This window comes from Formica exsecta, unplaced genomic scaffold, assembly GCF_003651465.1.
Source record: "Formica exsecta isolate Colony F162 unplaced genomic scaffold, ASM365146v1 scaffold66, whole genome shotgun sequence".
NCBI lineage: Eukaryota > Metazoa > Arthropoda > Insecta > Hymenoptera > Formicidae > Formica > Formica exsecta.
In genome coordinates this window covers 502,429-516,097 of record NW_021853422.1, presented here as the reverse complement: position 1 = coordinate 516,097, position 13,669 = coordinate 502,429, and the positions used below count along the sequence as shown (strand labels likewise).

General features: G+C 39.7%; 1 protein-coding gene across 1 annotated transcript in view; it reads left to right on the top strand.

Annotated features, from left to right (window-relative positions):
- LOC115242927 (protein tiptop) overlaps nucleotides 1–13,669 on the top strand; it is an 85,198-nt gene that overhangs the window by 20,722 nt on the left and 50,807 nt on the right. Inside the window, exon 2 of the mRNA XM_029819553.1 lies at nucleotides 13,224–13,355. Coding sequence (XP_029675413.1) covers nucleotides 13,289–13,355 — 67 coding nt within the window. The 5' untranslated portion in view covers nucleotides 13,224–13,288. The remainder of the gene's footprint in view (nucleotides 1–13,223; nucleotides 13,356–13,669) is intronic.

Sequence of the window (13,669 nt, the reverse complement as noted above, 5' to 3'; positions counted from 1 at the left end):
ATATATACATACATATACACACACGTACGTTGCTCACATTCAGACGCGCGCGCACATTTTCAATAATTAAAATATTAATGAGTAACACACACGCGCGTATGTACACATACGTACATAGCCGTGCTGCACCTGGCTGTTAGTTAATTATTGATAGCCGATCCGCGTATTACTTCACGTTAACAATTAACGATGTACAACCGGGAAAACAATTTATTTGCGCGCGGACCTCATGAAAAATTCATCCGGCACCAATAATCCCGCATCGAGCCTCGCGCAAGTTTGATTTTTGTCTGAATTCAGGTTTGAATTTACTATCGCGCGTACGTACGCTGCATAAATGTTATATCGTATATCTGCCGCATTATTTATGTCATCATTTTAAGTTAAATAAAACTAATAAAGTATAACTTGAATAGAACAATGGATATATTCCCAAGTATTTTAAACGTTTTTCGTATTGAAATTTTCTCTTTTATATTATAGTAAAATAATGAATTACATCTTTTTATTACTAATATTAAAATTAAGTATTTGAAATATTAAATATTTAAACAAAATATAGAATTTGAAAGTATATCAGGCTTTCCAGGTTTAAATGTTCGGACTTGAGTCAAAATTGCAATGTGAAATTCTGTCACAATACGTTTTTTTTTCTTTCAACGGGAATAAGCGACCTGTTTAGCTTGCGAAAAAAACGCCTAAGAGGCTCAGGTGCAAGTATCCTAACGATATGGCATCCGGCTTGGAAGATCGAGTTGCCTGATGTCCTCTCAAATAACTAGGGAAACTTAAAACGACTAAGCTGCCGACTTTGCCGCCCCTGTACCCCAATGTTATCACTACCACTCGCGTCGCATACACCATCTTGTTTCTTTTTAATTTGCAGATAATGAATTTGTACGTAATGACATTCGGATTTTGTTTTCTATTGTGAATATCGATAATATTTTTATTTTTATACAATCATAAACAATTTGATATACACATAAAATTTTTTTTCTTTTTTTATTTCTTTTAAAATAAAGATAAAAGATAAACGACGTTATCAGCGCGCTTAGGTAATTAGCGGATAACAAACTTTGTGCTTGCAAACAAGTGATTTTATTGATTTGATTCACGTATGTTATTGCGAAAAATTTTTTGAAAGCGATTCATCGAAGGAACGGAATCAGAGGTACGATCGATCTTGATACACAGATGAATCACTGTAGTGTGACTTTGCAATAAAATGACGAGAGACTTGATTTATGGAAGGTCAAGAGCAAATTGGACTTTCTGCTTTTTGTTTTTTTTTTTGCGCTAATTTATCTGACTTCTTGATACCAAATTTATAGTTTTATATATTATAATTAAGACATTTGTTTAAATAGATATAATTTTAATGTTTGTGTACAAACACAAAAATTATGCAAAGTTATATGTTTAGAATGAAAGAAACTAATAATTAAAATTAGATATTTATTAATACATGTATGTGAAATTATTTTAATATGCGATTTTTTTTTCTACGATCAAGGCTGTTTTAATAATTAATAGCAATTTAATACGAAGATGTCTCGGTTTCAAAATATGAATAGCAATAACTGTATAATTTGAAGAAAACGAATTTAATGCATATATGTGACCACGCTATACGTTACCATATTATAAGTCCCGCAACTTTTCTAGGAAAAAAGTTAGCTTCCGCCATTTGCTATATAAACCTTCTATCCCGTAATAAGTTATGTTTCTATGAGCAATTTCTTTCCAAGTTGGAGTATCCCGCTGATTAGTATACGTGTGCGTACTTAATAACAACTGACTTGGTGTATACGAACCGCAGTTTGCCGTTAATGCCCAACAGAATTCATTACTCGTTAAACATGCGGTGCATGTTGCGAATTACTGTCACGCTGTCACGTTGATCTAAGAACATTATTTTCCTTTTTTTTTGTTCGTTTTAGCGAACACCAGAATAGAAATGCGAGATTGCAACGATAGTATATTCGACCTCGTCGAGATATTTTGGCGATCGGAACCAAGTAGTCAATGGCCTATCGACGGAAGCTGTCGAGCGAGCGGTAGTCCAAGTGTCGAAACGTAAAATGTTATTTGAAAAAAAAGCCCCGAGGTCCTTTTGAACTGTCCACTTGTAAGAATCCGCTATTGTGTTTGAATAAATGATTGCACAAATCACGCGTGTACGCAGACAGCACTAAATGCGATTTAACGGTAAATGCGTGTTCTCCGTAAAGTACCTGCACATAATTATAGGTATGCTTCTCACGTTTATCGGACTGTACTATTCACTATAATGTGAACTACTATTAATATAAATGAACTCTAATATTTTCTCTTTCTCTCTCTCTCTCTCTCTCTTATATATTCCATATACATATATATGCAACAATAAATATCAAAAAATAGTTGTTTCATTATTGGGCTAAAAATAGTTCACAAGCAACTCGGAGAAATTTTTTTTGTCAAATTAAGAATCTCAAGATTACGCGAAATATATAACAAAATTTTATATTTTAGTTATGCTTCTTTCAAATCAATTTATTTTAATAGATTTAACGCTTGCGATTTTATTTATTAGCAAAAATTTAGTATTTATTTTTGTAATTTATTATTTTATTTATTATTTATATTAATTATTTCGATTATTTAGTTTGATGCAAATTATTACCGCGAATTATTCTAAAGGCATCTGTGCAAATTGCAAGTCGCGATCTTCAACGCAGATAAATGAAGATCTGTTGCGCCTCGAAAAAGATCGTCATCGACATAAGTTCGTTGTCTTTGACAAAGTAAAAGTTTCTTGATTTATGAACATGATTTCCATCCAAAGAGTCTCACTCTGACGGCTCAGTGACCAGCCAAGGTCTTGACGTCCCCGCGGTTCCACAGGATTGACAGCTGCAGAGAGTCATCCTCTACGTCGTCATCGTCATCGTGGATACGACGATGATTGGCCGAACGCGCATTTGTTCCGTGACGCAGCAGGGGCGATCGCAAGGTTCGCGCAGTCATATGAACGCTTGTATGCGTGACTGTATTTGTAAAGGACCGATAGGGGCGGCACTATGCATCAACCACCGTCTCCCTTTGTCGTATCTAGCTCGGAGCAAAGAACTATCAATAATCTTCTTTCAAAGTTTCATCGAGAGATCCATTCGATTAAGATTCCTCTACTTCGTTTTTCGCGAAAAAAAAAAAAAATTATTTTAAGAATCACAGATAATTTTCTTTAATGTATTTTAATTTCCTGCAATGTATTTCAAAAATTTCAGTGACGCGTGTAGGATTTTACCTCGTGACAATATGGCATATATTTTTCGCTTACATTTTGCAAGAACATTATCGCACGTTAATTCAGAAGAACATATTTAGCGAGTTTAGTGTGTATTAAATTATATCTTATTTATCTCTGTAAAAAGTTTCGATGTCGAAACAAGAATTCGAATATCTCTTTTGGTCCCATGTCATAATTAACCACGCGATATTCAGCTTTATAAAATTCATGCGCAGCCGAAACTTTAAAAGTTTAATTTTCCGGAATCGTTCTGTCGTAACAAACAAGTCGCGACGAAGATCTCCCCATCGCTTGACGAGACGAAGTTTGCGCATAGCGTTGCATGTGTACCCTTATACCTGAAGCGTTGCTTCGTCACTGGCGGCCTTTGGGCTGCGCCGATGCTCGCGAGGGAAAGAAAGAGAGCGCCCGAGGAGGAGTATCCGCACAACGGCAAGAATAATAAATAATAAAGGTATAGGTACGGGAGATTGATGGCTGCACCATGACTGACGTTCCATCCATCACCTCTTCGCTCTCCTCACGAAGGATTGACCGGATACCTCTGCCGCCCTTCCCTTCGCGTCTCCTCGCTTCTTTCTTGCTTTCTTTCTCCGATCTTCTCTTCGCCGCGCCGCTCTACCTCGCTATTATCGCGCTCGTTCTTATTACCCAGGCTGTCCCTGCTCTCAGCTCGTCCAAGAAGGGGACTACCTACCGCGATTTTAACTTTTCTCCAGTTCGAGCTACGATGACTACGCCATTTCCGAATCCTCTTATTTGGCGTCCACCTATTAAGGATCCTCCGAAGGGCGCCAACGTTATAGTTCCTAATTCCCGGGCGTTCTAGGAGGATCCATTTTTATTATTCTCGATTCTCTCCGTGATTTTACCTGCCAATATCTACCTGCCGTTAATATGAATCAGGTTCCCGCGATATCCTGCACGCGCGTGATCGAGCTAGTTGAATAAAAATTTCTTTTAAAAATACCTATTTAATTATACATGTTATTTATACATATAAATTATATATATAAAAATTATATGAATATTCATGTATAGGCTCTTAATCACGATTATCGTCACATTATCTCATCTCAGCGCTATGTTTTCTTTTGATAAAACTCTGTTATCAACTTCAAGTTAAGAGAATTTTTCGTATTTTTGCGCCGCTTATTTCTTTCATTAAGTGGTTTTCTGTTCACTTTAAAGTACCCCGAACGTCATTGACATTCGTTTCAAGAGTCTCGCGCGAGGTATCCGAGGAAGATTCCAGCGCGACGAGGCGGATCGACCGACTAATCCATCCCCTTCGGCGTATGGTGAGTGGCCTGGACGGATCAATCGAAAGGCCGGTATAAGTTTCCGCCGTTGTGGTTCGGCGGTACCGAGGTTAGCTGTCGCGGTCAGTTTCGAATTGCGGCGATGTCAGTGACAGCTGTGCTCGAGGGCCACGTATTGAACTCACGTCCAGTCACGCTCCTTTATACCTACTTACCTCGCTCTCCTATGTCCTTCTCTCTCTCTCTCTCTCTTCCTCTTCCTCTCTTTCTGACTCTCACTCTTCCTTCTCTCATACCAATTGCCCCTTCGCGGACTATCCGACTCCTCTCGTTTTCCCCTTTCTCTTATTCCGTTCCCTCCATCTCGATTTCTTCGCCTCGTCTGATCTTTCGTCCGAAGGTTCGGCCGCAACCGACCAGTCAAATAATCGTCCACGTAATGGGACACGCGCACAGAATCGAGCCAAGCGGTAATAATAAGGTCGAGGGCGGCCTATCCAGGCTCATCTATGGCGATTAGGACGTACCACGAGACTCTGCAATCACCGGGGCGCGCCGGGCATCTCATCCCTCCTTTTCCTCCTTCGTCGACTCTACGCGCGACGATTAGGTATCGTTTTGATCAGTGATCATAAGAAGTGATCTACTCACACGTATTATTAGCAGCACTTTCGATCGATTCCACTCTCGAGTAATGATCGAGGAATTGTAAATTATACTCGATCCAGCATACGTGACTTTGAGACTAATTATTACGAAAAAGCTTATTGCTGAAATTTTACGCTGTAACGTTTCTTTCACTTCAAAGTTTAAAAAAAAAAATAGGAGACTTGTAAATATACATAAAGATACATGAGATAATTTATGTTTATTGAGTTGCGGATAAGTTGTATAAAGCTCGATATTATCATCGAGTGTTGTGTATCTATCCCTAAAATAAAAATATGAAGTGATATATTAATTTGACATTTTCGATAAATATTATCGACATTTATAATATAATATTGTAAAAGATTTAAGAAAGTATTACTAGTATATTGAATATTAATATTATTTTTAAAGCTCAGTTATATATTCTGATTCTCAAAATATATTCTGGTTCTCAAAATAATTGAGAAAGTATAGAAAAATTTAATCGCATATACCATATATTTTTTCCATTTCTTTTTGGCTCATGGCAAATAAAAATCGTAGTTTGATTCTTATTCCGTGATAGACGAAGGCAACTATTCGTTACTCGCGATTCTCGCCGCTCGAGGGTCGCTTGACTCTTGAGAGAAGGAGAGGGATGATAATGGTCTTAACCCTCGGTGCTTTTACCCCGTGGAAGCTCCTTGACCCAAGAAGATACGTACCTTACTCTCGAAATCGTGAAAGGATCTTTCAGGTACTCGATCCGCGCCGTGGCAGGATCCTCCAAAGAGGTAGATTCGGCTTCTTTAATTAGCGCTCTCGCCCTCTCGGGATGATACCGAGAGTCTTCCTCCTGAGGGCATCTTAGAAACGAGAAAACTCAGAAAGTGGAAGGCCTTCTTCTTGGCTGGTACGTTCTTCTGCTTGCCACCGTGAGAAGTACATAGAAGAAAAGGATCGCGTCACGGGAATAAAAGGACGAAGAGGGATCCGGTGCATGTCGGAAGGCTGTTTTACCTTCCCAATTACTCGAAACACTCGGCTATTGGCGCGAATATTAAAGGGGGCTTCGTTTCTCTTCCCCTATATCTATTTCTTTATCTTTCGCTCCTTCGCTCTGTCTCTCTCTCTCTCTCTCTCTCTCTTTTTTCTTACCTCTTTCTCTTTGTGAAGACCCTCAGCGGTACCTCGAAGATTTCTCCTTCGACGCGAGCTTTTCACACATGCACGGGCGTATATGTGCACGACGTACCGACGTAAAGTTTCGTCCATAGACATCGAGAAATCGGGATAACGATGGCAGAAAGCGCGAGCACGATATTACACGGGAGTCGACGATGCTCCAGGGTTGGTATCGCCGACGGTCGTTACACGGGGCGGCGAGACGTGGACGGGGTAGAGCGTCGGGACGCTTCAGGACGGCCACCTAGGGACGCTTCAGCGCAACGAGCGCCTTATCGTCGCTACACCTTCGCCAGCAAAACGCGGCGGACCTATCTGGCCCGGTTACTATACTACGACCTCATCCCTTTCCCTCACCACCCTCTCATCCTTGTACGCAACGGCTCGGAACCATAGACATCGAGAAATCGGGATAACGATGGCAGAAAGCGCGAGCACGATATTACACGGGAGTCGACGATGCTCCAGGGTTGGTATCGCCGACGGTCGTTACACGGGGCGGCGAGACGTGGACGGGGTAGAGCGTCGGGACGCTTCAGGACGGCCACCTAGGGACGCTTCAGCGCAACGAGCGCCTTATCGTCGCTACACCTTCGCCAGCAAAACGCGGCGTGCCTATCTGGCCCGGTTACTATACTACGACCTCATCCCTTTCCCTCCCCTCATCTCATCCTTGTACGCAACGGCTCGGAATATCCGCCAACCGAATAAACTACTCGCTCGAATATAATTATCAGCCAACGGATATATACCTTCGTCTTTTCTCTGATAAATCGACTTTTTTCTTTTGTATTTCTTCTTCTATTATGGAGGAAAAAAGATATGATTAAATATATGTAGTTAGAATATAATTGTAGGTCATAGGATATATATATATATATATATATGAATAATTCGATGAAATATTAAATCGTAATATCAAATATAAATCGTTCTTATTTCGAGAAAAATTTATGAGATAGAAAATTAGTTATTACACACGCATCTTTAATTTTATTTTTAATAATACAAACTCTTTCTTTCTTTTCGAAAGTCGGCTTTTTTTTCTTTCTGTATATTTTTTCTTACTGTTGTATGGCTTCTTAATTTTAATATTTATTATTAAATTTTCTTTTAGTTACAAATTACTATGCACGATCGAAGGTTCTTCCATCATCTTGTTTCAAATATTTCAAAAACAAACATACAAGGAAAACCAAAAAGATAAGATTTACAAACTATCTTTCTTATATGTTTATTATGGTATATAGCGTGCTAAGAACGTGCAAATATGTTTATCATTAATGTCAAATTAAGAAAATCTTAATTGAAATTTATAAATTAGATAAACAACATAATAATTTATGTAAATTAATTATGTATATGTAATATAAGCGAGTATAAATTGTGCTTTTATTTAACGTACAATTTGGTTCCTAAACATAAAGTTTTTATAAATTATGCCAAACTTTATGCAAGAATGCATATTTACATATAGGTATATTACCTATTATATCTATTATTTCAAAATTTAAGTTTTATTTTAGAAAATCCAATTGGCATTGGTACACTAAACGAAACATTTTTAAATCATGATCGATGCATGATCAAGCCGTTTGTTTCAATTGCCTTATTTTTATCGGCAAACTCACTTAACTCGTGATGGAAATTATATTTACCGAAGATTCGTACAGTTAATATAACTTGCCAAACTGTTGTTGTCGGAAACGAATACCTATTTGTCTCTTCATCGACCCGGTCCAAGGCTATCTTTTGCATGCACTAAACGTCAACTTGACATCAACCTGAAACATGATATACGGCGTTTGATACTTAAGCATCGTCGTTGCTCGTTGTCGCTCATCGCGATGATGTCGTGTCGTTCTTTGCGATGAAGTGAAGGAGGACGGTTCTAATAACGTCTAACAAGAAGAGAGAAAGACGGAGAAGCTGACGATTTATAATCGGTGACAAATGGACGCGATCGCGGCAGTTTTCGTCTCTTCCCCGACGTTTTATAAATGTCGCGCAGCAATAAAGACGCCCGATGGATTAGTCGCGAGTCTGGCATGCCGAGGAAACGAGTTCTATTCTGGTGAATTAAAACCAGGCACGCGCGCCCAATGAATCAATTGGATGCTGCACCGAATCCTCGCCCTTTTCCGTGCATCTTTGATCTGTTGGATCGCCCTTATTCTCGACGATGGCTTTCCGGAGCTCACGACACTATTCTGGATTTACGAACTTTGTCATTTTTCTTTTTCATTATTTTAGAGATCTGTGCTCGATTGCTTTACGAGACGTCGTGGGTGTCAAATGTTCGGCTATTTCGGATCCTTCCCTCGCTTTCCGGTTTTTATTTTTACCAAATTTTCAAGTTATATGTCGTTGAATAACTATTCATGGTTTTTAATATATTTCTGTTTGAATATTTGTTTGAACTTATTTTATTGTCTCTGAAAAAAATTATCAATTTTAAGCTCCAAAGAATATCATTCGCTTTTATCGAATTTTGAGTTAACGCGTGCAATCAAATTTTACGATCCGGAAGACCGTCGAAAATTTTGAAGAGAGATTTAGATTAGCGATGACTGATCATCACTTCCCATTAAAGCACGCTCTGACTTTATTATCGTCGTTAGCCGCGAAACTTAGAACATGTACGTGGAGCGTTCATGTTCGCTCTGAATCCGGTTGATGCCTCTGAGTCTTATATAGAAGCTTGGACCAGTTGTTCACGTCTCTCCTCTCTTTCTTCTTTTTCTTCAGCGATGGTGTGACACGAACACGGCTATCCCCAATGTTCTTAGAATTCACGTACGCGTCATAAATACCGCCCTATACTCGCACTCTACCGTTTCCCGGTCTTTCTCTTCTTTCTCACACAGACCGACGTTTTCCAATATTCCGAACTGCTGCACTGATTCCATCTGGGGTCCCTCCGAATCTTCTCCGACGTCGCTATTTTTTCTCTCTTCTCCCTCTATACTACTTTGTCGAGTCTCATGTATCGATCGAGAAAAAGAGAGATGTATATATGATTTTTTTTTTATTTTAGTTGCTTTAGTTGCTGCGACTAACGAATGTTGTATAGTTGACGATGATAAGTAATATGACGATACATATTTCTGGATATATTGCAAGATGTAGTGTAATGATATATTTGATAACTAGTTTTTTATCAAGATGCTCATAAATCGATCTTTGATTTATTTTTCGTCAAGTTTGTAGTAAAATATTCTTCGTAGTGTCAATACTCGTAGCCATAGTAAAATCATAGATTATCTCTCCCTCTATCTCTTTCTTTCTCTCTGTCTGTCTGTATCTTTGCCAATTTTTTAAATTTATATACTTTTATATAAATAATCCCAAGTTTATTTATTCTGCTAAGTCTGTGTGTATTTATTCTCTTATAATAAATTATATTAATTTGCGGCTACTATAGATAGATCTTTTTAAAGCTTACTTTGATATATTTGCTCGTCGTAATATATTCCTCTACGCAATATTTAAACGCAACATCGGAATCGTCTGCTCGAAAAGATCCACTTGAGACATCCCTTCTCGTCATACGAATCCATTCCGTTGAATGGAATTGGCGCCAAGCATTTTACGAGCATGCGCGTACGTCGCCGCATGGGACTGTTGTGCGTCGACCTTTACCTAACAACCCTCCCGCATTGTAGCCACCTCGCTTCCTCTCGCTGCAACCACCGCGGCAGCCACCCCCGTCGCCAACCCTGACCTGATTTATGAGATTCTCGAAGCGTCTACTCTACCGACGCGCGTTTTCGGTCTCCCTCTTTCTCTCTCCCCTCGTCTCTCCTCCCTTCCTTCGCCCTCCCTTCCCTCTACTTAGGCAGCTGGCTAGTGTTTCCACGAGCGCATGTACACGGAGATGTTCCCGCACGTGGAGCAAGTGGAATTCTCGCTGCGTTTCGTTCATTTCCGTCCTTTTGTCCGCGCACTCGCGAAAAGCGAGAACTTATTTCGGTAGAACGTATCTCGCGATATGTATCGGGAGCAGCGTCCTAATTAGTCGAGCGACAGGCCCTCGATTTACGCGAACCAGATACAATTGCTTTGGCATCTTATCAATTTGTGCAAGTCAAAATGTACCGAAGATATAGTTGTCTTTCAGTCAGGAACGATTGTCGCTCACTTGATTATTGTCGTTCTCGATTATTTCGACGATCGAAACATTGTATTATTACTCGCGGAACATCTATAAAACATTTTTACAATACTACTACAATATTAATATAACACAATTTGCAAACGTTGAAAAAATTGTTGCGTTGGCATTCAAATTCAGTGCATTGTGACAATGCATATAATCAATTTCATTAAAAACATTCACATATCTTCGAGAATAAATTTCGAATTGCGACCGATGTTAGTTTTGACGCAGTTAAAACTGCGTCGAGTCCAAATGAACATTTCACAGTAAAAGATTAAATTTGGCTTCAATGGCGTCATTCGCTAAACAAGACGAAATTCCGCGACAAATTCAATTTTTAGAACAATCCTCCGCGTGCTTTAACGTTTAGTAGAAATCTCTCTTCGTCAACAAGTAAATTTTCTTTATCCCAGGGAAGTAAAAAAATTCGAGCGAGGGTTGGATGTCACACAAAAGCCGAGTGATTTGTGACGTTCGCCATTCTTTTGACCGTACGGCAAGGTTCGCCCTTTCTACACCCCCTCTCGCTCGCCTCTTCTCCTCTTCGCCGTCTTGCTTGTAGATATGGCCGAGTAATATACGAGCCCTGCATCTGTTCCCCGAGTGACGCAACGTCCCGCCATAGATCACACCCAGGCTTTTAGAGAGTGAAGGCTGTTAAGGAGAGTGCGAGAGAGAGAAAGCGACCCGGGGAAGAAGATGGGGCGAGACGCTACGAGGAGAGAAGAAAGAGAAGGCGAGAGTGAGATTGAAGGAGGAAGAGGGAGAGAAAGAGTGACAGGGTGACGTACTGTTACTGTTAAACTCGCCTGTACGTAAAGAAGAGCATGAGCAGGAGTGCGGCTGCCTCTCCAGCGTGTCCTGGTATGGGAGTGAGAGAACGAGAGGGATGAGGTGGAAGTAGTTGCTAGTGGAAGACCATGGAAGGTGGACGGAGACGTCGGTGTTGTTGTAAAGGGACGTACAGACTTGGATCGTGGATCAGGGAGACGAATGTAGTGTTTCTAAAAACGTGCACTTAGTCGGAACTCATTAACGCAATCGTACTGGCGATTGTATTTAAATTGATCACTCTGATATAGCGGAGAAAAATGTTGAAAAGTCTTTTACACTGATTTAAGACGCTATTCTATCTTAAAATATATGAAAAGAACGGAATATTTTTCGATTCAATATTTAAATTGTTTCTGCTTTTGCTAAATACTTTTAAAATTTGATATATTCATATTATTATGAAAAGAGGAAATATAGAGAAATATGAATTATATGTACATGTATATCCGTTACATTTTTGATATTAATAGATTATAAAATAAATATAACCATGAAATTATACATTATAATTATAAGTTATGTATAATTATATTATAATATTATTTATATTTAAGGAACTTTTACGTATTCCATTAGCGTATCCAAAAGCAATTGTACGGAAGATGCCAATCAATGCCACTCTTTCAAACGTCAAGATCAATCTTATAATCAGATCAGACTTAGTATAATACCATACAAAAACCGAGAAGAAAGCTTATTCATTCTCTCGCGTTATATAACGAATGAATAATCCAAAGAAAATAAGTAATTGTCTCGTATTTCACTGTTCGAAGAGAGAGAGAGAGAGAGAGAGAGAGAGAGAGAGAGATAGTATTATAGTAAATCAGTATACACACAAGTTGTGAGCGATATATTGTCCGGATATGGGTTAAGGAATTTTCTCGGCTCGCGTGAAGGGTGGAAGGTTGGGCATAGAGAGTGGCGAGGGGTTTCAGATGAGGTGGACGGGAGGGGGGGGGGGGGGAGGATTGGGGGCAGAAATGGAGGGCGACGGCGGCACGATACAGTACGCCCCTGGCGCACCGACGTAGAAACCATTGAGGCGAGATATACGAGCGAGAGTTTGTTTGCGCTTATGGCCTACGTCTGGAAAAGGGAAGGTAGAAAGTTGACGTTTTATCGGGGCACCCTTATGCCTATTATGCCTTCGCGCCCCCCCCCCTCCGTCGCGCCGTACAGCACCCCCGCGCCCATCACCGCCCGGCCCTCGTACGGTGGCAACCCCCCTGCCGGCTGGGTGACGCGGCGTGCGAATTAAAACGCCTCATAAATATCTGAAACAAAGGCGGCCGCTTTCGAGGGCGTACGCCGGGGAAAGATATACGGCTGGTTACGATGGTCGGCACCGGGGTGGTTAAGGGATAAGAGGGTTTGGGGGGACGAGGGGGGAGTATGAACTGCGATGCGGGACGCGGGATCCTAGGCTTGGCACCCTTTGTAAAAACCCGTCGGGAAGGTTGACTTTCTCTTCTTCCCGAGAATCACGAGAACATTGCGTCGATTGGAAAATTCGCCATGAAAAAGCATGGAGTTTCTCAGCAGCGATCGGTGTTTGGCGATCAATATATTATCCACGCATTCAATTTAAAATATTTTAAAAATTGCGCCTTTTTAACTATGTATATTAGAAGCTAAATTGAGAAGAAAATGATAGTTATAATATTAGCTTTTTAGTAATGACTGTTTTGAAAGTTTTAGGAAGTTATGTTTCAATTTTAAACTCGATCTCAATTTCACCAAAGCGTAACAATTCATTTACCATGCAGTTAGCATATATTATGATATGCATATATTATTAAATGAGAAATTTATTTTAATGAAGTAAGATTTTAACTTTCTATCTTGTTCTATCTTTCAGGTAAGTAGTGGTCTCCGATCGTTTGAAAAGCGAGCGGCTCGGAGCCGCCGCACCGGACGGGAGATATGCGCAGCAAGCAGCAGCCCAGGCCTTCTTTCCGATGGCCACAGCAACGCGGTGATAATCTTACCGGTAAATATTCATATGTAACATTTCACGCACGCACGCACGCACGTACTTTGTTCTTTATTTTGCATCCTGCATTTCTCATGTCTCTGACAAGATACCGTTTCTTCGTGTGCCGGTATATTCACAGAAAAGAAATGAGATCAATAGATGATTAATTGCACTTGTATAAAAACAGTTATATATTATAGTTTAGAAAGTTTATTTACTGTTTGCAACGTGTTTTTATATTATTTGTAAAATTATTTTATATAAAATAAACTCAAATTCTTTTTAAATTATTTTTTTAGTGCATTGCAATGTGTTAAGTGTTTCAAGTG